Below are 24,034 nucleotides of genomic sequence, written 5' to 3'. Positions count from 1 at the left end.
GTCCTAGCAAGTTGGGGAAGGAAGATGGAACGAAGCAGCTGATACTGAGAACAGGGAGAGGAGCACAGTTGATCAGAGTCGGAAGGAGGAATGTGTCTGAAGAATTAAAAATTGCATTAAGAAGGAAGTGAGGCGTCCACTGTTCAAGGTGGGCAGAAAATAGTGTTGGTGGCCTGAGGAGTTTTTCTGTGTTGGAAGTATTCCTGCCTGAAATTTGTATTGATATTTCCTCTTCACTACCAGTGGAGTCCACCATCGAGTGCCTAGTGATTTAGGAAATTAAATGACTATGCAAGCAGCCCTAAAGTCAAAGGGATAAAGAAGTTACACCGTGTACCCTCCCTTCTACCCCTTCTCCAGATCTGATTTAACATAGATGTTCCTGAGAAGATTGCCCGCCTGCCCCTCCCTCCTTACCTTACTCGCCTATCTCCTTGCTTCTTTCCTTCCATTCACATTGATTCTTGTCAGCGTAAGACTGCCCTTTAGCCCAGTGTGGAGTGTGAAGTTTTCTTTTCTTTCGCAACACAGTTTGGGAGAGAGGCGGATGGGGAGAAGAGCATGGAAAACAAGGAAGCGGCTCTGGGAACACCACATTAAAGCCCAGCTTCTCCCAGAGGTGCATCTAAATAAATCCTGGCTTATTTCATAGCTATTTCTGTCAGACTTCTATTTTTGCTTTGTTAACTGAGAATTTAGACCTTTCGTCTCTCTTCAGCCACTTATTTGTATACAGTCTCTTCCCTGTTCTATTACTTACCATGCCTCGTTATAGAATTTCAAGACCATGACTGTACATTCGGTAGAAAACGAGGAAGGACTCAATGGAAGAAAGGGCAAAGGGTTAGGAATCTTAGACTTGAGAGAAAGTCCCTGCTTCAGAGCAAGGATGAAGAATGCAACAAAATTCTAATTGCTCAAACTATACAGGGACCTTGGGAATGTCCCAAGTCAGGGAAATTGGGTCAGGTCACTGAAAAGGAATTCAAAAAAATAGCCTTTTTATCAGGGAGAAGAGTGTGTGTATGAGACATGCAGTATGCAACTAGAAATATTAAGTCTAAGGAGAATGTTGCACCCCCGTGGCAGTTGAGAAGTACAGGCAGCAGTTGATGAAGACTGGAAAGGTCGAGAGTTCGAGGTCTATGTAAAGGTCCTCTAAATTCATTCTTTCTTTCTTTCTTTCTTTCTTTCTTTCTTTCTTTCTTTCTTTCTTTCTTTCTTTCTTTCTTTCTTTCTTTCTTTCTTTCTTTCCTTCCTTCCTTCCTTCCTTCCTTCCTTCCTTCCTTCCTTCCTTCCTTCCTTCCTTCTCTCTTTCTCTCTCTCTCTCTCTTTCTTTCTTTCTTTTCTTTCCTTCCCTTCCTTCCCTTCCTTCCCTTCCTTCCGTTCCTTTCCTTTCTTTCCTTTCTTTCCTCAGGATTTTCACTCTTGTCGCCCAGGCTGGAGTGCAGTAGGCGATTTCAGCTCACTGCAACCTCCGCCTCCTGGGTTGAAGCGATTCTCCAGCCTTAGCCTCCTGAGTAGCTGGGATTACAGGCGCGGGCCATCCCACCTGGCTAATTTTTTGTATATTTAGTGGAGACATGGTTTCGCCATGTTGGCCAGGCTGTTCTTGAACTCCTGACCTCAAGTGATCTGCCTGCCTTGGCCTCCCAAAGTGCTGAGATTACAGGCGTGAGCCACCACGCCCAGCGGTCAGCTAGAACTTTCTAGTCAAAATTGCAAACCCCAGTTGTAGTGAAACAGTTTAAAATAAAGATAGAGGAAATAATTATTCGGCCGGGCGCGGTGGCTCAAGCCTGTAATCCCAGCACTTTGGGAGGCCGAGACGGGCGGATCACGAGGTCAGGAGATCGAGACCATCCTGGCTAACACGGTGAAACCCCGTCTCTACTGAAAAAAATACAAAAAACTAGCCGGGCGAGGTGGCGGGCGCCTGTAGTCCCAGCTACTCCGGAGGCTGAGGCAGGAGAATGGCGTAAACCCGGGAGGCAGAGCTTGCAGTGAGCTGAGATCCGGCCACTGCACTCCAGCCCGGGCAAGAGCGAGACTCCGTCTCAAAAAAAAATAATAATAATAATAATAATTATTCAAGGCTATTTTCAAAATCTATGAGACTAATTACATATATAAGATATCATTTCTGTAAGACAAAGTCATTTACTTAAGGAGTTGGTGGCTTTTACTAGAGTCACTGGTCAGTGTTTCTGAGAGCTTTTGGAGACCATGGAAAATTGCTGATGTGTGACTCAATTTTTATTTTTGGAAAATAATAACAGATATTCATATCCTTACAATTCATATGAACAAATGTTAACCTTTTGTGTATTTGCTTCAGATCTTTTTTTACAATTGAAATAAACACTGTAGATAAGGTTATGAAGTACCATTTGAATCCTCAGTTCCATTCTCCCTTCTTCTCAAAAGTAACCCCTATCATGAATTTGATGTCTTTCTTTCCAGTCACTGTTTTTTTACTTGTACTAATTATATATGCAGTCATAAACCATATGTAATATTTGTATTTATACAAATAGCATTGTGCTGCAGGTATGTCTCTGCCGTTTGTATTTGAAAACTGTCCATTTATTACATATAGCTTTTATTTTTGCATTGCTATTAGTCTGTCATTTCTATATACAACGTTATATTTATTGATTCCACTTGTAACCTCTGAACTGTTTTGTTTTTCTCATTACCAACAGAGAGATGAAGAAGGTTAAGAACTTCCTCACAAAAGTCTTCTTATGTAGGAGAATTTCTCTTCAGCAGGGTTTCTCCACCTCGGCACTACTGAGATTTAAGGCTGGTTAATTCTTGGTTGTGAGGAGATATCTTACGCATTTTAGAATGTTCAGCAGTATCCCTGGCATCTACTCACTAGACGCCAATAGTACCTTTCCAATTGTGCCAACCAAAAATGTCTCCTGCCAAACATCCCCTGTGTAGCAAAATCACAGCTGGTTGAGTACCATTATGTTACTTGTGTGTACACAGAAGTGGAACTGCCGGTTCAAGTTAAAGTCTTTTTTTTTTTTTTGAGACAGTCTTGCTCTGTCACCCAGGCTAGAGTGCAGTGGTGGGATCTCAGCTCACTGCATGCTCTGCCTCCTGAGTTCATGCCATTCTCCTGCCTCAGCCTCCCGAGTAGCTGGGACTATAGGCGCCCGCCGCCACGCCCAGCTAATTTTTTTTTTTTTTTTTTTTTGTATTTTTAGTAGAGACGGGGTTTTGCGGTGTTAGCCAGGATGGTCTTGATATCCTGACCTCGTGATCCACCCGCCTTGGCCTCCCAAAGTGCTGGGATTATAGGCGTGGGCCACTGCACCCGGCCCTTAAGTTAAAGTCTTAAGATACTCTTACTCGTACAGTTTTAGGCAGGATTTTTTTTTTTTTTAATTGTTGCTCCTGTTATGAGGGACCTTGGCCTAGACTAGCACTGGTTCTATAGTACCAGGAGACACTAGAGAGAACATTGAGATTTCAGTTTGAGAATGGGTTGGAGACTGCTGTATGGATGCCTGTGTCCTCAACCTCCCAACCACACTAGACTTCTTTCCCTGAACAGATTTTCTGAATTTGGGCATCTGTCTTTTATTATGATTATTACTATTACTATTATTATTATTATCATCATTATTTGAGGCAAGGTCTTGCTGTGTCACCCAGACTGGAGTGCAGTGGCACAATCACAGCTCACTGCAGACTTGACCTCTTGTGCTTAAACAATCCTTCCACCTCAGCGTATTGAGTAGCTGGGGCCACTGGTGTATACAACTCACTATGCCTGGCTAATTTTAAAAAACTTTTTGGCTGGGTATGGTAGTTCACGCCTGTAATCCCAGCACTTTGGGAGTCTGAGGTGGGGGGATCACGAGGTCAGGAGTTTAAGACAGCCTGATCAGCATGGTGAAACTCTGTCTCTACTAAAAAGTAAAATACAAAAAATTGGCCGGGCATGGTGCGATGTGCCTGTGGTCTCAGCTACTCGGGAGGCTGAGGCAGGAGAATTGCTTAAACTCGGAAGGCGGAAGTTGTAGTGAGCTGAGGTCACACCACTGCACTCCAGCCTGGGTGACAGAGTGAGACTCTGTCTCAAGAAAAAAAGAAAAAAAATTTGTTTTCTTTTGAAGCAGGATCTTTTTCCGTCACCCAGGCTGGAGTGCAGTGGTACAATCACCACTCACTGCAGTCCCGACCTTTTAGGCTTAAACAATCCTCCCAGCTTAGCCTCCCAAGTAGCTGGGACCATAGGCACATGCCACCATGCCCGGCTAATTTAAGAAAAAGCTTTTGTAAAGGTCCTGTCTCCCTATATTGTCCAGGCTGCTCTCGAACTGTTAGTCTCAAGCAGTCATCCTGTTTCAGCCTCCCAAAGTGCTGGGATTACAGGCATGAGTCACTGCGCCCAGCCTTAAAATTTTTTTGTAGAGATGGGGTCTTGCTATGTTGCCCTGGCTGGTCTCAAACTCGTGAGCCCAAGCGATCCTCCTGCCTCAGCTTCCCAAAATACTGGAATTATAGGGATGAACCATGGCGTCTGGCTGGGCAACTGTCTTTTAAGGTGGAGTAGATGAAAGAGAGAGAGCAAGGGGGTTTTATTATTTTTTTAATTTTTGGTTTGAGAGAGGGTCTCACTCTGTCACCCAGGCTGGAGTGCAATGGCGTGATCTCGGCTCACTGCAACGTCCACATCCCGGGCTCAAATGATCCTCTTGCCTCAGCCTCCCAAGTAGCTGGAACTACAGGCATGCACCACCATGCCTGCCTAATTTTTGTAGAAACTGGGTTTCGACATGTTGCCCAGGCTGGTCTCAAACTCCTAGACTCAAGTGATCCGCCCTCCTCAGCCTCCCAAAACGCTGAAATTATAGGTGTAAGCCAGTGTGCCTGGCCTTAATGTTCTGATATAATGCTTAGAATGTAGGGTGCCCTCAATAAATATTTTTCGAGTTAATCTTTGGGAAGAATGAAGATGAGGTTTAAGGGGAAAGGCAGCTGAGCTCTGTCATTCCTCTGCCTTTGAATTAAATCACTGAATTCAACACTACTGTGAGGAGGTGGAAAAGGGCTAGGAACATTGTGGAATGAGTCAAAGTTTGAAATGTCATTCTAACCTTCTCTTCTGGTAGGACTCAACAGTAGCCTTCCTTGAGGACCTGCCTTTCCCATTTGCTGCCTGAAGTTAATGTTTCTTGCTGGCCAAATCAGGGACATGCCGGCATTGTAAGGGCTGATTATCTGATCCTCTTACTAATTTATTGGTTGGGGTGGGGTGAGCAGGGAGGAAAAGGGATACCTTGGTTTTTCTTTTATGGCCCTTTCAGCATCTCAAGTCATAGCCCATATGCCTCCTTTCTTGTTGATCCTTCTTCCTATAGCTTTGTTTTGTTTCCCCTTATAGTTCCCTCTTACGCTTTTCATCTCCATCCCCATTCCCACCCACTGCCAGGGGGCTTGGGTTCTGAGCTGATGGGGTACCCCCCTCTGCAGAGCGGGATGAGTGGGTGTTCCGGCAGGGATGTGGTCATTGACGGCCAGTGAGGGCGAGAGTACCACTGCCCACTTCTTCCTTGGAGCTGGAGATGAAGGGCTGGGCACCCGTGGAATAGGCATGAAGCCAGAAGAGAGTGACAGCGAGCTCCTTGAGGATGAGGAGGATGAAGTGGTAAGAATGGGGAAAATGATGTAACTTGGTGTTGGAGCCTCTGTCCTCAAGAGTTAAGATTCTATTGGTTGGAGATACCTCTCTGTTCTTTCCAAATGCATAGACTCCCTGTCATAAACAGGCCCTATCCTGGTTTAGGGGAGGCAGTAGAGATTAGTTAGGTTGCCTCTCTTAGAAACCCCTGGCCTGGCTGGGTGTGGGTAATCCCAACACTTTGGGAGGCCAAGGCAGCCGGATCATTTGAGGTCAGGAGTTCGAAACCAGTCTGTCCAACATGGTGAAACCCTGTCTCTACTAAAAATACAAAAATTAGCTGGGCATGGTGGTGGGTGCCTGTAATCCCAGCTACTCGGGAGGCTGAGGCAGGAGAATCACTTGAGCCCAAGAGTTGGAGGTTGCAGTGAGCAGAAATCATGCCACTGCACTCCAGCCTGGGCGACAGAGTGAGACTCCATCTCAAAAAAAAAAGAAAAAAAGAAACCCCTGCCCTTAGGATCTTCCTGTTGTCTCATGGTTGTTGGTTCTGTAGCTCTCCTGCTTGAGCACCTATTTCCTACTGTGGAAAGGCTCCTATTCTGTAGGCAGTTGGAATCCCTAGCTGTGCCCCAACCTGGATCAAAGTTAGGAGGCACCGTTTATCCCATAGGTCCAGAGTCCTGGCAAGAAACTCTGTGCCCTAAGAAGATAAGACAGTGTTCCCAGAAGGGGGTGATATTGGTGGGAAGTTCTTGAGCTTCTGATAGCACTTCCTCTCTGTAGCCTCCTGAACCTCAGATCATTGTTGGCATCTGTGCCATGACCAAGAAATCCAAGTCCAAGCCAATGACTCAAATCCTAGAGCGACTCTGCAGATTTGACTACCTGACTGTTATCATTCTGGGAGAAGATGTAATCCTTAATGAACCTGTGGAAAACTGGCCATCCTGCCACTGTCTCATCTCTTTCCACTCCAAAGGTTGGGGTTTGGGAAGGAAAATGGGAAGGAATGGTGGTGGGAATACTGGTTTGGGACATGAGGTTCTTATTGTCTTATTTCCTTAGTAAAGAGCCGTCAGCTACTTGTGACACACTAGAGAATGGTGCCAAGGAGTTTGCTTTCCCTACATCTTGGAGAAGTTGCTGGGGATTTAAAGCCTATAGTCTAACCTCAGGACAACTCTTAGGATCTCTGGACAGAATTGGGTCTCTGGAAGGACTGTAAAAATAATTTCTGTTTTACTTTTTCTTGATAAATATCCTAGACTTGGGGAGCTGGGCAGAAGAATAAGTGATGGCTTGAATGGGTAGAGGAGCTCAGTGACAGCTAGTCGCTATAATATGTCTTTCTATCTCTCTTGCTCTTTTCTCGTTCTCTTTCTCTTCCTTTCTTTGGTCTCTTTATTTTGTGTCTCCATTCCAGGCTTCCCTCTGGACAAAGCTGTTGCTTACTCCAAGCTTCGAAACCCCTTTCTTATCAATGATCTGGCCATGCAGTATTACATCCAAGATAGGTATAACTTCCTGTTGACCAGTGAGATGGGCGGCTTTGGGATCATGCATGTTCAGGGAACCCACTCTGAGAGGGACAGAGTCAAACAAACATGCCTAATTTTTGTACCATAATTTTGTGCCCTGGTGTCTTTTAATCATGTGCAAATGAAATCCCTAGCCTCTCCCCTTAGTTACTCCCACCTCTCCCAGCTATTTTATTTGGGGGTGACAGGAGGGAGGTGTACCGGATCCTGCAGGAAGAGGGTATTGATCTGCCTCGATATGCTGTGCTCAACCGTGATCCTGCCCGGCCTGACGGTGAGTACCTGGCCTGAGGGAGGGTTAGTCCTGCCTTTCCTTGCTTTCTATGACTTAGCCACGTTTCCATCTTCTAGACATCTCCTATATACCACCTATCTATGTGGGGTTTTGGTTATTGGATTATGGGTGGGGTTAGAGCCATAAGTCTTTGGACAGAGTCTTGGACCTGTTACATAGAGATTTTACCTCATCTATTACAAAGATATAGTCATAAAAATTTGAGGGTTATAGAGATGAAAACCTGGGGAAATGAGAATTAGTAACATTCCATAACCATAGGCCATAGGAATGACCACACACCCACCTTTCAGAATGCAACCTGATAGAAGGTGAAGACCAAGTAGAGGTCAATGGAGCTGTCTTTCCCAAGCCCTTTGTGGAGAAGCCAGTGAGTGCAGAAGACCACAATGTTTACATCTACTACCCCAGCTCAGCTGGAGGAGGAAGCCAGCGTCTCTTTCGTAAGGTAGGGGAGACATTTGAGCATCTGGAGAGTCAGAGAGGTAAAAGGGCAAGGATGAGGTTGTGGGGAAGGAAGATGGAGAATTTGGGGACAGAATAGAGAGTTGAGACAACATTGTTTTTTCTTCTTTTTTTTTCTCTTGAAGATTGGCAGCCGAAGCAGTGTTTACTCTCCTGAGAGCAGCGTCCGAAAGACGGGATCGTACATCTATGAGGAATTTATGCCAACAGATGGCACAGATGTCAAGGTTGTGGTGGATACAGGGATTTAAGAGGTTACAAATGTCTGGGTGGGGATGGGGTACTTGGGAAGCAGGTGAAAGTATGTGGGGAGGAGGTCCTAGAAAATAACATGATGTGAATGTGATTGGCTTTCATATTCAGGTGAAGATAATGAGTAGAGGATTCAGACATTCACATTTTCACTATCAGAGCAAGGGCAAGGCTGACTTAGAAAAATGGTATAATGTTGGTAAATTATTTTTTAATAAGGACTGTCTGACAGTAGTGGAGTCCTGAGGAGAAATTGGTAATGATACTTGAGTAGGGCTCAGTAGGAAAAATGTTGGTCAGTCCCCTTAATGCTCAGGATTTGTTGGTTTTGTTTTTGTTGTTGTTGTTTTACTCTGAAACTAGTCTACAGACCTAGTGCTCATATTGTCTTCTTATATACAGGGTGAGCTGTGAGCATACTCAGTGATGCTATGTACCTGCAGGTGTATACAGTGGGGCCAGATTATGCCCATGCTGAAGCTAGAAAGTCTCCAGCTTTGGATGGGAAGGTTGAACGAGACAGTGAGGGGAAAGAGATTCGATATCCAGTCATGCTGACTGCCATGGAAAAGCTGGTGGCCAGGAAAGTCTGCGTAGCTTTCAAGGTAGAGGAGGGCCCAGGGAGGTTGCGAAATGAGGGAGAAAGGAAGGAACAGGGGTCCAGGAAGAGTAACTGTCTTGTTCTCATCTTTCTTCTTTTCCTTGCAGCAAACAGTTTGTGGGTTTGACCTTCTTCGTGCCAATGGTCATTCCTTTGTGTGTGATGTCAATGGTTTTAGTTTTGTCAAGAACTCGATGAAATACTATGATGACTGTGCCAAGATTCTGGGGTAAGAGACATAGTGGTCTATGCTGGGGAGAATGGGCTTACAGAAGAATATTTGAAAGTTTTTGCTTTATTTTAAATATCATAAAGATGATTTAAAAGTGAAAAAGCAGGCCAGGCGCGGTGGCTCATGCCTGTAAACTCAGCACTTTGAGAGGCTGAGACAGGTGGGTCACCTGAGGTCAGGAGTTAGAGACCAGCCTGGCCAATGGGGTGAAACCCTGTTTCTACTAAAGATACAAAATTAGCCAGGCATGGTGGTGCATGCCTGTAATCCCAGCTGCCAGGGAGGCTGTGGCAGGAGAATCGCTTGAACGCAGGAGGTGAAGGTTGCAGTGAGCTGAGATCGTGCCATAGTACTCCAGCCTGGGCAACAAGAGCGAAACTCTGTCTCGATAAACAAATAAATAAATTAATTAATTAAATAAAAATAAGAAAGAAGGGGCTCCTCAGGCTCCTTGCCTTTCTAACACTGCCCCTCCAGAGACCATTGTTGTTACAAATTTTAGACATAACAATTTATCTTTTTCTGCCATATCCAAGCTGTATTTATTTTACTAAATGTGATCATACTATAATACTGCTCTGCAACTTGACTTTCCAAGAAATTTGTCACATAATGTATAAACCATTCAAAAATATATAAGGAATGATGACTATAGTGAGCATCTATGTATTCACCACCTAGCTTATGAAATAAAATGTTAGGAATATAGGCCGGGCACGGTGGCTCACGCCTATAATCCCGGCACTTTGGGAGGCCGAGGCAGGTGGATCACCTGGGGTCAGGAGTTTGAGACCAGCCTGACCTACATGGTGAAACCTCATTTCTACTGAAAAGACAAAAATTGGGCAGGCTTGGTGGCTTCCGCCTGTAATCCCAGCACTTTGGGAGGCCGAGGTGCATGGATCACTTGAGGTCAGGACTGGTGAGACCAGCCTGGCCAACATGGTGAAACCCCGTCTCTACTAAAAATACACACACAAAAAAATTGGCCGGCATAATGGTGGGTACCTGTAATCCCAGCTACTTGAGAGGCTGAGACAGGAGAATCACTTGAACCCTGGAGGCGGAGATTGCAGCGAGGTGAGATCATGCCACTGCACTCCAGCCTGGGTGACAGGAGTGAGACTCCATCTCAAAACAAAACAAAACAAAAACAAAGAATTAGCCATGGTCAGGTGGGCCCCTGTAATCTCAGCTGCTCAGGAGGCTGAGGCAGTAGAATTGCTTGATCCCAGGAGGTGGAGATTGCAGTGAGCTGAGATCATGCCATTACACTCCAGCCTGGGCAACAACAGTGAAACTCTGTCTCAAAAATATATAGATAGATAGATATATACACATACACACACACACACAGGTACACATGTGCGTATATGTACATATATGTATATATACACATACATGTATACATATGTGTAGATATACATATGTGTGTATGTATACATGTATGTGTATGTGTATATATATATTTTTGTATATATATATGTAATTGAAGCCCCTATATACTCCTCCCTGGTAACATCCCCTCCCCATCCCCAGAGGGAACCACAATCCATAATTTGGTGTTTGTCATTCACATATATTTATTTATATTTTTACTGCATATGTATGGGTATTTGTTTGTATGTTTTTAGACTTTATATCAACGTATTCTTCTGCCTGCAGCCTGCTTGTTTTTGTGAGGTTCATTCATATGAGTAGTTCTGGTTTATTCGTTTTTACATGGCTTCTTTGTTTCTCTTTCTAGGAATACCATAATGCGGGAGCTTGCCCCACAGTTCCAGATTCCATGGTCCATCCCCACAGAGGCTGAGGACATTCCCATTGTTCCTACCACATCTGGCACTATGTAAGCAAAAGTAAAAGATGTGGAGTAACCTACTTAAGACCCATGGGATTCCTTCAGCCAGACTACTGGTTACTTCCTGACCCCACACTATCTGACTAATGGAGCCTGGGCCTCTTATACACAGTCTTCTTAACTCCACTTATATTCCCTGCCTTTTTTTTTTTTTGAGACAGAGTCTCGCTGTGTTGCCCAGGCTGGAGTGCAGTGGCATGATCTCGGCCCACAGCAACCTCCACCTCCTGGGTTCAGGTGAGCACATCTGGCTAATTTTTGTGTTTTTAGTAGAGACGGGGTTTCACCATGTGACCAGGTGGATCCTGAACTCCTGAGCTCAAGTGATCCACCCGCTTCCCCATTCCAAAGTGCTGCGATTACAGGCGTAAGCCACCGTGCCCAGCCTCCATTTATATTCCTAATCACAGTTTCCTTTTCATTTTCTTTTTTTTTTTGTGACAGGGTCTGGCTCTGTCTCCCAGGCTGGAGTGCAGTGGTGCACTCATGGTTCACTGCAGCCTCTATCTCCTGGGCTCAAGTGATCCTCCCACCTCAGCCTCCCAAATAGCTGGGACCACAGGCGTGTGCCACCATGCCTGGATAGTTTTTTTTCTTTTAACTTTTTTATAGAGACAGGCTGATCCTATGTTGCTCATGCTCACCTTATGTTTCTCCTGGGCCTAAGTGATCCTCCCACCTCAGCCTCCCAAAGTGCTGAGATCACAGGCATGAGCCCTGCTCAGCCCCTCTATTTTTTGACATGTCAAGTAATGTGATGACAGGAGGTGGGATGGGGGTGTGGGAGAGGCTCTGATAACATTTATGATCTTAGGATGGAACTTCGTTGTGTCATTGCAATTGTTCGTCATGGGGATCGTACTCCCAAGCAGAAGATGAAGATGGAAGTGAAACACCCAAGGTAGGAAGAGTGTCCTAATTTACACAAATAGGTTTTCGTGAGGAAGACTGCATGGGGGGCAACTCCTGGAGGCTTTGACTGTCTCATCCCACACTGAAGCTTCTCATTACTTCTTCAGGTTTTTTGCTCTGTTTGAAAAACATGGTGGCTATAAGACAGGGAAATTAAAACTCAAGCGACCTGAGCAGCTCCAGGTAAGGTAGTGAATCTGGCCAGGAGGAGCAGTGCTATGAGAGAGAGAATGAGGATATGGCATTGGGAGTGTTGATGAAAGACTAGGATCAAAAGGTAACTGTCTAGGACTTGGCCTTCTGCATGGATACCTTATTATCTCCTCTAGGAGGTGCTGGATATCACAAGGCTGTTGTTGGCTGAACTGGAGAAAGAACCAGGTGGTGAGATCGAGGAGAAGACGGGAAAACTGGAGCAGCTGAAGTCTGTATTGGAGATGTGAGAAAGGGGATAGCAAAAGGGAGCCAATAACAGTGAGAGTTGGGGTGCTGGAACAGAAAATAAACTGTGACTTTATCCTGCAGGTATGGTCACTTCTCAGGTATAAACCGGAAGGTACAATTGACTTACTACCCTCATGGAGTAAAAGCTTCTAATGAGGGGCAAGGTAAGATGTAGTCCCCCTTACCATTACCTCTCAGATCTTGTGTTCTTTTTATTTTATTTTTTTGTCTATCTTCTCTCCCCACCTATAGATGACCTATACCCCAAATTACGTCTCTGGTCTCCTCAGAAGACCTAACATTTAGATGTTCCCACTACTTTTCTTAGATCTAGACCATTCACTGCCCCTTGTTTCCTCAGATCCACAGAGGGAGGCTCTGGCCCCATCTCTGTTGCTGGTACTGAAGTGGGGTGGAGAACTCACTCCTGCTGGCCGTGTTCAGGCTGAGGAGCTGGGGCGAGCTTTTCGCTGCATGTACCCTGGAGGACAGGGTGAGTGTTTTGGGGAGTAAACACATAGCGGGGCCGGGATAACATGATTAGAGAGTAAGTTGAGGAAAATGAAGTGACAGAGACAGTGGGGAAATGAATATTTTTTCTTCACGAGTATTTATAGCAGTCCATTCCTGGTCCCCCGCTTTGTCCCCAGGTGACTATGCTGGCTTCCCTGGTTGTGGGCTGCTTCGTCTCCATAGCACTTTCCGCCATGATCTCAAGATCTATGCCTCTGATGAGGGTCGTGTTCAGATGACTGCTGCTGCCTTCGCCAAGGTGCATACTACAGTTCTATAGTCCCAGTTTCCATTAGGTAGAGAAGCAGAGAGTTTAGAGAACCAGTTGGAGCATTTCAGGGTGCTTGTAGGCCAATTCAGAAGTTTCTGCATGTATTGGACCCATTTTGTACTACTGAGAATGAGCTGAGAATTATCAGTGAGGGTAGGCCCCATCTCTTCAACCAGGTCCCATTCGATCCCTGGGACCATCTAGGCCTAGGGATACTGACCTGCAAGGGAAAGAAATAGACCTTGTGCTTTCTCTTTAGGGCCTTCTGGCTCTAGAAGGGGAGCTGACACCCATTTTGGTGCAAATGGTGAAGAGTGCCAACATGAATGGGCTACTGGACAGCGATGGGGATTCCTTGAGCAGCTGCCAGCACCGGGTGAAGGCTCGGCTGCACCATATTTTACAGCAGGATGCGCCCTTTGGCCCTGAGGACTACGACCAGGTCAGGCTCTAAAATAACCTGGATCCCCAAGTCCTAGAATTCTCAATAGTAGGGATCAATAATAGCGGTATTTACTGCATGCCAGGCACTGTTTTAGTTGTTTTACACATATTATTTAATCCTTACAGCAACCCTCTGAGATACGTACAGGTCCACAGTCTGTTATGCGTAATTTTGAAAGTTAAAAAGATTTTTTTCTTGACATTAAGATTCATTTGGCAGCTAAACCTGACACAAACTGTCATAAGATTTTTATAATCCTTAGTTTTGCCACTTAGTGTAAATAGTCATGCATTTTGTGGCAGAAATATTAATGTGTTTGGTTGTGCCATAGGCCCTGTTGGAGGTATTATATACATATGGCGTATATACTGTATTCACTTCTAAATTCCCACACATTCTCATTCCAAAGCACAGCTCAGATCCCAAGGACCCTGAACTAAAGAATGTTTCAGTTATCCATTGTTGCATAATAAACTACCCCAAAACATAGTAATCTAAAACAACAACCATTTTATTATCTTTCACAGTTCCAGGCTCATCTGATCTTGCTTGGAGTCTCTCCTGAAATTGCAGTCAGATATTGACTGGAGCTGGAACCATCTGGAATTTCAGCTGGGATTGTGGGATGGCTGGCTCTCTCCCTCTGCATGCTCTCCCAGTAATCTCAGTGCCTCTTTTCTCCACATGGTTCTTCATATGGTTTCCGTAGCATGATAGTTGGATGTATTAAATGGTAGCTGTAGGGATATTCAAAAGCAGAAGCTTGGCCGGGCGCAGTGGCTCAAGCCTGTAATCCCAGCACTTTGGGAGGCCGAGATGGACGGATCACGAGGTCAGGAGATCGAGACCATCCTGGCTAACACAGTGAAACCCCGTTTCTACTAAAAAAATACAAAAAACTAGCCGGACGAGGTGGCGGGCGCCTGTAGTCCCAGCTACTCGGGAGGCTGAGGCAGAATGGCGTGAACCCGGGAGGCGGAGTTTGCAGTGAGCTGAGATCCGGCCACTGCACTCCAGCCTGGGCGACAGAGCGAGACTCTGCCTCAAAAAAAAAAAAAAAAAAAAGCAGAAGCTTAGAAGCTTTCTTAAAGTGTAGGCCCAGAATTAGCACAACATAACTTTGTTATTTTTTATTGGTTAAGCAGTCACCAGGCCAGCCAGTTTTAAGGGAAGGGAAGGAAGACAAATAATTGATGGTGATCTTTAAAGCACTACGAGGACTACAGATCACAAGGACTTTCTTCCCATTTTACAGATGAGGAAACCTAGGCTCAGAAGAATCTAAGCAATTTTCCTCATGTCATCCAGCTAATACAAACCCAAGGAGTCTAACTCCAAAACCCAGGCTGTTACATTGTTTTACAGTATTAATTCTAGTATATGCCATTACCCAATATGGTCATTCTTTTTCCTGCATATCTAGGCCACAATTTACCAGGCAGTGGTTTTCTACTCTTCCCACTCCTCGTTTCTGATAGGTTCTTTTAAAAAAAGTTTAAAAATTTAAAATTGTGGTGCTACTTTAATCATTTTGAAGTGTACAGTTCAGTAGCATTACATGTATTTACACTGTTGTGTAACATTTCTGATTGGTTCTTAAATGAGCTAAGTAAACACATTGCTATGATCCCGTAACATTTTCTGTGTTCTCTGAGTAGGACTTGATAAGGAACAGGACGTTGCTCCTTTATTTCCTAATCTGTTGCTCACTGTCAGACTCAAAAAAGCTAAGGCAGCTTTCCTTTTCTGCCTTGCCTTCTTTTGCAAGCAAGAATGAAACTTGTGAAGACCTAAATAGAATTGGGCATTTTCAGCCACAATCTTGATTCTCCCTCCCCATTTCTCATTGACTGTTACTGTCCTAAAAGCCTGAGTCGGAACCCAGTTTTGAGGCAGCATTTCTACTCTAGGCTCAGGCTAGCATCTTGTTTAGAGGAAGAAGATGATGTTATCTCTGATCTCTACTCATGAAAACATTCTGTGGAGATTTTGAGGGATTTTGGTTTAATCCTTATTCTCCAGTATTTTCCATGTGTATTCTAGAGCCCTCAAGAAAAGAACTTAGGTCTGTTTTATTTTCTCTGGACTCTAAGACTCTTAAAATCAATCCTTCTTAGATGACTATATGCTAGAGCAGTGCCCTTACCTGAAGGCCTAGAGCTGCTACTATGCCCAGTAACCTAAGAATGCTCACTGGAGTGAACCAGCATACAGATCTGTATTGTGGGTAGTCTCTGTGTAATAAGCTCACAGGAATCTGGGCAATTAGTGCTGAGCTTATCTTTCTTTTCTTCTCTCAATTCTTCATAGCTGGCTCCCACCAGAAGTATTTCCCTGCTCAACTCCATGACTATCATCCAGAATCCTGTGAAGGTCTGTGATCAGGTATTTGCCCTGATCGAAAACCTCACCCACCAGATCCGGGAACGAATGCAGGACCCCAGGTCTGTAGGTGGGTATGAATACTATCTTCCCTTCAAGGTCTCGGGTATGGATGGGTTTCTCAGGCATTCTTGTGTCATCTCCTAAATGTCAGAGACCAGGCCTCCTCCTCCCTCTGGTTCTACTTCAGAGTCGTCAGGGTCTTTGGTTGGAGGTAAAATCTTTGATTCTTATCTGATTTCTGCCTTTCTTCCAGACCTGCAGCTCTACCACAGTGAGACACTAGAGCTAATGCTACAGCGTTGGAGCAAGCTGGAGCGTGACTTTCGACAGAAGAGTGGGCGCTATGATATCAGTAAGATCCCTGACATCTATGACTGTGTCAAGTATGATGTGCAGCACAATGGGAGTCTGGGACTTGAAGGCACAGCAGAGTTGCTCCGTCTCTCTAAGGCATTGGCTGATGTGGTCATTCCCCAGGTGTGTCTTGTATAAGGGACCTAGCCTGGGGATGAGGGTGTTGGGAAGGAAAGAGAAAAGGTAGAAAGGAAGGGTGATTTGGGACTAGAGGAAAGCCACTTGGAGGAGGAATAAGTTGAGTTTCTACATTTCTCAGGGTCCAGTCTGGCTCTTGGTAAGTACAGGAGGCTAATTCAGGAGACACCTGGAAGAGGGGGAATGTAGTGGATATGAAAGAAGCCCTAGACGTGAGGTGAAGACAGGCATGATCTTGGTCCTGGGAATATGAGGCATGAGAAAACAAGATTTATTGAGGTATTTATTCCTGGCCTGTGGCCCCTAGGAGTACGGGATCAGCCGGGAGGAGAAACTGGAAATTGCTGTGGGCTTCTGTCTTCCACTGTTGCGGAAGATACTGCTTGACCTGCAGAGAACCCACGAGGATGAGTCTGTCAACAAGCTGCATCCCCTGTGAGGGAGGGCTGGGAGGGGTGTTGGATGGAGGGAGGGGCATGTCAGGGAGTCTTGGGGGAATCAAGGCTGGGACAGCCTGGGGAAGCAAGAATAGACAAGATTTTGGGATGGAAAGGAGAGAAGTCTTTGAGGTGGGAGAAGAGAGTTTGCAGAAGGGTGGGAGGAGGATTAACTGACTGTGTGAGTGATTTAGCTGTTATCTCAGGTACTCCCGAGGCGTGCTCTCCCCAGGTCGCCACGTTCGAACGCGTCTCTATTTCACCAGTGAGAGCCACGTCCACTCCCTACTCAGTGTCTTCCGTTATGGAGGACTTCTTGATGTAAGGATCCTCCTTCTTCTTTAGCCTGTGAACAGATTTTTTTCCCAGCATTCTTTCACTCTTCTCCTCATGCTTTTTAAATGAAAGCTTTCTCCCTTCTCATTAGCTCCCTGCTCATTCCCTGCCTCCCTTTTCCTTAAGCAATGGCTTACCTCTTTTTGCATTTGGTAGGAGACCCAGGATGCACAATGGCAGCGAGCTTTGGATTATCTTAGTGCCATCTCAGAGCTTAACTACATGACCCAGATTGTCATCATGCTTTATGAGGACAACACACAGGTGAGGAGCCAGCAGGTTGGGGATGAGAAGAAGGCCCCTTCTTTTGACTTCTATTAAAAAAAAACTCACTTATCCTTACGATTTGGAGAATCCAGCTAGGTGTGGCACTTAGGCACAGCATGACACAGAGCATCCAGGAGGTTCTTACTGGAACAGAAAATATGTTCTGGGATATTGCTGAGCCAGAGAGATCACCTAGAACACAGCTCTGACATTAGGAAGAGTATGGAATTTGGGACAATGTTATAAGTCTTATTTTCTTAAACATGGTTATACATAGACCTTCTGCATATGGCTCCACAATGATACTTTTTTTTTTTTTTGAGACAAGGTCTCACTCTGTCACCCAGGCTGGAGTGCAGGGCTGCAATCTGAGCTCACTGCAGCCTTGCAACCTCCTCCTCCTGGGCTCAAGTGATCCTCTCACATCAACCTCCCAAGCAGCTGGGATGACAGACATGTGCCACCATGCCTGGCTAATTTTTTGTATTTTTTGTGAAGATAGGTTCTCAACATGTTGCCCGGGCTGGTCTCGAACTCCTGGACTCAAGTAATCTGCCTGCTCCAGTCTCCCAAAGTGCTAGAATTACAGGTGTGAGCCACTGCTCCCGGCCCAGAAGATACCTTTAAATGTGCTGTATGCACCATAGCCAAACTGAGTTATTGTGGAAGGTGATGGGAACGGTTGTAAAGCTGGAAATTCAAAAGTCACGTGCAATGACGAAATCATAAATGGTGGAGATGAGGGAATGAGGATCCTGTAAGAGACAATATATAGTTGAAAGGAAGCTATAACAGGTCAGCCCCGGAGTGGGACAAGACACTGAATTCCTGGGAGGATGAATCCTCTTGAGTTCCTCTCTACTTCCACCACAGTATCCAGCTTCTCCCAACTTCCCCCTCTTGTGGTGATGCCCCATAGGATCCCTTATCAGAGGAACGGTTCCACGTAGAGCTACACTTCAGCCCTGGAGTGAAAGGTGGTGAGGAAGAAGGCAGTGCCCCAACTGGCTGTGGATTCCGTCCAGCCTCTTCTGAGGTGGGTCAGAGTGCTGGGATTTGGGACTGAAGGAACCAAGTGGTGGGAAACGGTACAGGGAAAAGTAAAAGGGTTGGGTAGTCTGGGATTAGGAGTTTGGAGGCCATTAACACCTCTCTTATCTGCCTTTTTTTGTATAGAATGAGGAGATGAAAACCAACCAAGGCAGTATGGAGAACCTGTGTCCAGGAAAGGCATCAGATGAGCCAGACCGGGCATTGCAGACTTCACCCCAGCCTCCTGAGGGCCCTGGCCTCCCAAGGAGATCACCCCTCATTCGTAACCGAAAAGCTGGTTCCATGGAGGTAATGAGAGGTCCTTGGGAAAGAAATGAAGGGGTGGCAGTGCTCACAGGACTATATCCACAGATCCTCTAGATCCCCTTGGGGGTACTCTTGGGACTTGAAGCAGAGTCCTCCTGCTCTGATTGATGTTTTACTTAATCTCTCTTTCAAGCTGGTCTCTCAATAGAGCTTCTTTAACCTGGTTGCTACGTCTCAGATTAAAGAGTTGCCACTGAGGGGTGCCTGAGAGATAAGGGTTTAAAGAGATAAGATTAAGGAGGAGGGCTCTGGATGAATTTGAAAAGGTAGTTCTTTAAAATGAAATCTAGTAGAAACAGCTTGAACTCTGGGCTAAAATCCCAGTCTGATACTTGGAAGCTGTGTGACTTGCTGGGTAACTTCTCTACACTTCTCTGGCCTTAACTTCTCTAAGCCTCAATTTTTTTTCACCTCTAAAATGTGAGTAGTATCCACCTTATAGATGCTCAACAGACAGTAATATAGTAACAATACAATTGATATTTAAGGTCCGGTCCTCTCCAGCTCTTGGTCACCTTGGGTAAAAATTATAGCTCAGATAGGAGCAAATACCTGGCACTTTTTCTGTACTGTCGTTCCAGAAAGTGGGTCAGCCAAGAGCTTTGTCTGTCTTCCTCTTGTTCTGATGAGGATCTTTATCAGCATGGGCCTGTATTCTGCTATTCTTGAAGTTTGTCTTAGTTCTGGTTCTAGATCTTTAGCCTAAAGGAAGTAAGTGTTATTAATCTCACATTATGTCCAGCTAACCATCTGAGCTTTTTGTTTTGGTCTTTTTCCTGGAAAAACTGTTTCTGTCTTTGGCCCAATTATATCCCCCCTCCCTTTTTTTTCCTATCTAGCTCCTTCTGTATCACTTACATTCATTTTGACACCACAATTTATCCCTGTCTCAGAGACTTTGACTATCTGATTTAGATTCTGCTCTGTCCTAATGACTCTGTTCACCTGGCTCAGTGCCAGGTCTCTATCTTAGAGGAATTGGTTTTTCCATTTTAGGGATCTATCAGAAGAATCCATAATGAGCTGACCTAGGTTCAGCAAAAGGTTTGCAATTCAGATTTTGGAGAAAGCTGAGAAGATGAACTGCAGTCTCTTCTTTTGATTCATCCTTTACTTCCTGATTATTTTAAGGTGAAATTGACATTGGTAATATGCACAGTTTCTTTAGGTAGGATATACATTATTTTATCTTTGAGTGTAAGTTGGTATCCGTAGTACTCTATTACCCTTCATACTCACATGCAGTAGATCACATGGATAGAATGACGCATAATCTTCCATCAATAAACTGCTCCTCCAAATGTCTTTCCTATTCACGTGGTCTGCTAGTCTCTCCTGGTGCTGTTGTGCTTGAACCACGCCCCTCGCCCCCCACCACCATTTTCTTGTGGTTTATGCAGTTATAAGACATAGGCAGCTGGGTGTGGTGAATCACACCTGTAATCCAAACACTTTGGGAGGCCTAAGTGGGAGAATCATTTGAGGCCAGGAGTTCAAAACCAGCCTGGGCAACAGGGCAAGATCCTGTCTCTACAAAAAAAAATTTTTTAATTAAAAAATGTAAAAAAAGAAGGCACAGGCAAAGGAAAGCTCTCAGTATATCATCTCTCAGACTTGATAAGATTGATTTCTTTCTTTCAGGCCTATAGGAAGCTTCCTATTGTAATCACATTCCTTCTTTTCAATTACTGCTTAGACCCTGGCTTATCCAGGGTGATGGTTGTCCAGGATATTTTCCTCAGCTTTGCAAGAAAATCATCTCTCTGCTCCTTGGTCACAGAGCCTTATAATACTAATATTAATATGTATCTTCCTTGTTCTATAAATATAGGCATCCAACTTGTCCTTCCCTCCATCCCTTCTTCTCCTCTTGTCATCTCATACTTTTTAACTGTTTTAGATTATAAAACTTATGACTTTCATAGCAGCTATGCCCTAGCTGGTCATCCTCTCTAGCCCTGTAACTAGCTCTGCCCTGTGGGCACTGGGACTTTTGGGATCCTGGGGTTTAAAGGAGCCGTGACCGGCTTTCCACCCGGTCTGATTGCAGGTCATGAACATGCAGTGCACGGGGAACCTGGACCTCATCCCCTTGCGGGGACGGCGCCGCAGGAGGTCGGGAGACCTCCCCCGGCCTTCCCCAGCCATCGGCCTACAGCCCCGGGCTGTGTCCACCACTCACCTGGCATCCTGCACACAGGTGTCCCTCCCTACCTTACCTTCCTGTTTTACCTTCTGTCTTTGCCTTTTGGGATCTAGGGACTCAGACACTATCTAGGTGGGATGTGTGTGTATTGGGGGTTGTGTGATTGGGCCCTTGTGGGCATTGTAAGAATTCTGTTTTATGTTTCTAGGGGTGAGATAGTTGGAGGGGAGGGCTTCTTGGTTCAAACAAGAAATATAGTATGGTTGCAGTAGCCACAGCTGTCCCATGGAAAGAAGAGAGGGTGGCCAGACTTTCTTATTTGTGGCTGAGCCATTGTGATTGGCTTTCTGAGTCTTGTGGGGGGATGGATACGATTAGGAAACTCTGCTCTGCTGAGAACTAGGAATGGGTTGAATAATGATTTCTCAAACTCAGATTGGGAATGGGAGGGCTCTGGGAAAAGGCATCTTGAAAATAGAAGTGGCTTCTAGTATAGAAAGATGCCCCAGACAGTTCCCTCCATAAAGTGCATTTTCTGTTCCCTTTTCATCCCTCTTCTCCTATAAATCCTTTGGTTCTTCCAAACTTTCTAACATTGCTTGGCTTTGTAGGGACAGGAATTCAGGACCTGGGTTTTATGCTTTTGGGTTGAGGTGGCAAAATGATTAATATAGAGTCCTTTTTCTGCAGGTACTTTCTGAGACTTCATCCTCAAGGCCTGGTGGCTACCGGCTCTTTTCATCTTCACGGCCACCCACAGAAATGAAGCAGAGTGGCTTAGGTATGGTTTTGCCAGCATTTCTCATCTATTGTTGGAAAAGTTGTCTGTCTGTTCTTCAGAGTTTTATTGTGGGAAACCTTTGTCTTTTGGTTTGGGACCATCCAGTCAGTGGAGTATCATCAGGTGGGGGTAGGGAGGATGAAGTGGGAGAAGCCATAGTTAGATGTGAACTTGGATCTCAGATGATTGTTCCATCCCAGGAAGGTGTTTATCTCTTGGTTTTCTATACCAATCACATTTCCCTGGCCAAAGGGCATTTTTCTGGCTTTCCTTCTCATTCCTTATCTGTCCCTCCAGTCTAGCCCAGACCTTAAGGGGCCATGGAGACTCTGAACCTTCAGAGTTATCAGAGACAGAGCTATAAATAGAGGTACTTGCAACCCTCGTAAATGTATTCCTCATTTGAAGAATTGTGCCATGTCTTCCTCTGAAACCTGTGTTTTTCACATCCCCACTCTTGCCCTTCCTACCACCTTGCCCTTTCCTCAATCATCGCCTAATCCTGTAACTTTTTCCCCTTCCTTCTGGAAAACTGACAAGTCTGAGACTGGTGTAGTGGCAGAGGCATCTCTCAGGACTTTAAGGAAATGTCTCTTGATTTTTGGATCCCTGGAAAGGGGTAGAGAACATCATTCAACTTTTTTTGAGAGCACAGACGGCAGGAAGGACCAAGCCTCAGAGGGTATTGTATTCTTTGGGTGGGGGCTCGGTCCTTGGGAGAAACTATCTCTGAGCACAGTGCCTTGTGAGCCAGTAACTAGAACTGGAGGTCAGACATGATTGTGTGGGGCCTGGACTTGGTCCCCTTGCTCTTTCTGTCTTGTCCTATCATTCTATTTAGCGCCTCTAATTTTTCTGTTGCTTTTGTCCTTGGCACCCATTTTCTTGGCCCCAAAATGGTCAGCTTTTGGACTAGCAAGAGGGAGAAAGGTTTTGATAACTTTCCAGGCTAATTTTATGAGAATAAGTTGCCTTCTAGATTCCTGAAATGAGAAAGATAGTTTGGGGCGTGAGAAGTAAATGACAAGTATGTAGATCTGGCCAGGCGCAGTGGCTTATGCCTATAATTCCAGCACTTTGGGAGGCCGAGGAAAGCAGATCACTTGAGGTCAGGAGTTCTGAGACTAGCCTGGCCAACATAGTGAAACCCCATCTCTACTTAAAATACAAAAATTAGCTGAGCATGGTGACACATGCCTGTAATCCCAGCTACTGGGAGGTTGAGACATGAGAATTGCTTGAATCCAGAAGATGGAGGTTGCAGTGAGCTGTGATTGTGCCCACTATACTCCAGCCTGGGTGACAGAGTGACACTCCATCTCAAAAATACAAAAAGAAAAAGAAAAACAAAACAAAAACCGAAACAACAGTAGTGTAGATCTATGACATGGGCCTCTCTTCCCAGAAGTCCCAGTAAGGAATAGGTTCCAGACAGACTAGAAAAGAGGATAGGTGTGTCTGGCCCAGTTAAGTGGGCCATGGGTATGCTTACAAGAACAAGGCAGAAGTGTGGACATGGAGCTGGTTGGCAGATGGTGGTGGTAAGGTAGAGACCACCCTCTGAGATGATCTGAGGACTGGGCAGAACAGAGTTGGCACGACTGCACCAGAAAAGTATTCAGTGGAGGAAGTGTATGTAGGACAAAGCTTGGGGTGGTCTGGGATAGAGCCAGCTAGTTTTAGCTTCGCTGAAGAAAAGCAGTCATATTTAGCAACTGTTATTACTCTCTGGAATCTCATTCCAGAGCCTGTTTGAACGTGAAAGGTGGAGGAAGTTGCTGTATAGAGGAGAGGTCCTGAATTCCTGGGTTGGAATCATCAGCCATTCGAACTTCCTGATTGCTCTGGTGACCCCGAAATCCTGGGACCCCTGAAACCATGGTCCCTTCTTGGTGGCCTCAAGGGAATTGAACTCCTTTCCACTCCATCCATAGGGAAACCCTATGAATGTTAAGTCACAAGCCAAATCCAGGGTCTTGGCTAAGATGGATTTGGAAATAGGGAGGCAAATCCTGAGAACTTGGGTGTCAGTCTTGTTTCTTCTTGACAACTCTGTCCTTATAGGCTATAGTAGGAGAAGGGACCGTGGAGTCCTAACCCTCCTCTAGATCAAATGTTGGGGACAGTGACTGGTCTGACTTATTCCATACTTGAGAGAATATTCAAATTTTATTTAATCCTCTTATTGGCAATGGAGTTCTCTTTGCTTTCTTTGAATTTATATGTGTGGGCAACTGGCTTGCAGCATAGGCTTACAAGATAATACATTTTTGAGAGCAGAAAAAAACATGTCTTTATGTTGTTTCCTGTATTCCTTCTTAGTAGGGTGCTCATCACATAATAGGCATGCTTTACATG

At 45.1% G+C, this 24,034-nt stretch overlaps 1 protein-coding gene across 11 annotated transcripts in view; it reads left to right on the top strand.

Annotated features, from left to right (window-relative positions):
• PPIP5K1 (diphosphoinositol pentakisphosphate kinase 1) overlaps positions 1-24,034 on the top strand; it is a 51,972-nt gene that overhangs the window by 770 nt on the left and 27,168 nt on the right. For 3 of the 11 annotated variants that reach the window (XM_030931262.1, XM_030931258.1, XM_030931259.1), the window contains exons 1-25: positions 4,801-5,668; positions 6,428-6,623; positions 7,068-7,158; positions 7,371-7,456; positions 7,771-7,925; positions 8,068-8,169; positions 8,638-8,799; positions 8,903-9,024; positions 10,775-10,876; positions 11,703-11,789; positions 11,908-11,983; positions 12,130-12,239; positions 12,326-12,408; positions 12,606-12,737; positions 12,895-13,016; positions 13,288-13,470; positions 15,784-15,925; positions 16,112-16,335; positions 16,658-16,785; positions 16,994-17,108; positions 17,280-17,387; positions 18,310-18,426; positions 18,567-18,731; positions 20,800-20,949; positions 21,586-21,676. In XM_030931262.1, the coding sequence (XP_030787122.1) occupies positions 5,522-5,668; positions 6,428-6,623; positions 7,068-7,158; positions 7,371-7,456; positions 7,771-7,925; positions 8,068-8,169; positions 8,638-8,799; positions 8,903-9,024; positions 10,775-10,876; positions 11,703-11,789; positions 11,908-11,983; positions 12,130-12,239; positions 12,326-12,408; positions 12,606-12,737; positions 12,895-13,016; positions 13,288-13,470; positions 15,784-15,925; positions 16,112-16,335; positions 16,658-16,785; positions 16,994-17,108; positions 17,280-17,387; positions 18,310-18,426; positions 18,567-18,731; positions 20,800-20,949; positions 21,586-21,676 (3,196 nt within the window). In that variant the 5' untranslated portion in view covers positions 4,801-5,521. Of the gene's footprint in view, positions 1-4,800; positions 5,669-6,427; positions 7,457-7,770; positions 7,926-8,067; positions 8,170-8,596; positions 8,800-8,902; positions 9,025-10,774; positions 10,877-11,702; positions 11,790-11,907; positions 11,984-12,129; positions 12,240-12,325; positions 12,409-12,605; positions 12,738-12,894; positions 13,017-13,287; positions 13,471-15,783; positions 15,926-16,111; positions 16,336-16,657; positions 16,786-16,993; positions 17,109-17,279; positions 17,388-18,309; positions 18,427-18,566; positions 18,732-20,799; positions 20,950-21,585; positions 21,677-24,034 lie in introns of those variants that run through there. The other 8 variants (XM_030931260.1, XM_030931265.1, XM_030931263.1 and 5 more) reach the window with 7 other exon arrangements.

Source organism: Rhinopithecus roxellana, chromosome 5 (assembly GCF_007565055.1).
Source record: "Rhinopithecus roxellana isolate Shanxi Qingling chromosome 5, ASM756505v1, whole genome shotgun sequence".
Taxonomy (NCBI): domain Eukaryota; kingdom Metazoa; phylum Chordata; class Mammalia; order Primates; family Cercopithecidae; genus Rhinopithecus; species Rhinopithecus roxellana.
The sequence above is the reverse complement of the archived record's forward strand: the minus strand, read 5'-3'. Positions and strand labels throughout refer to the sequence as shown.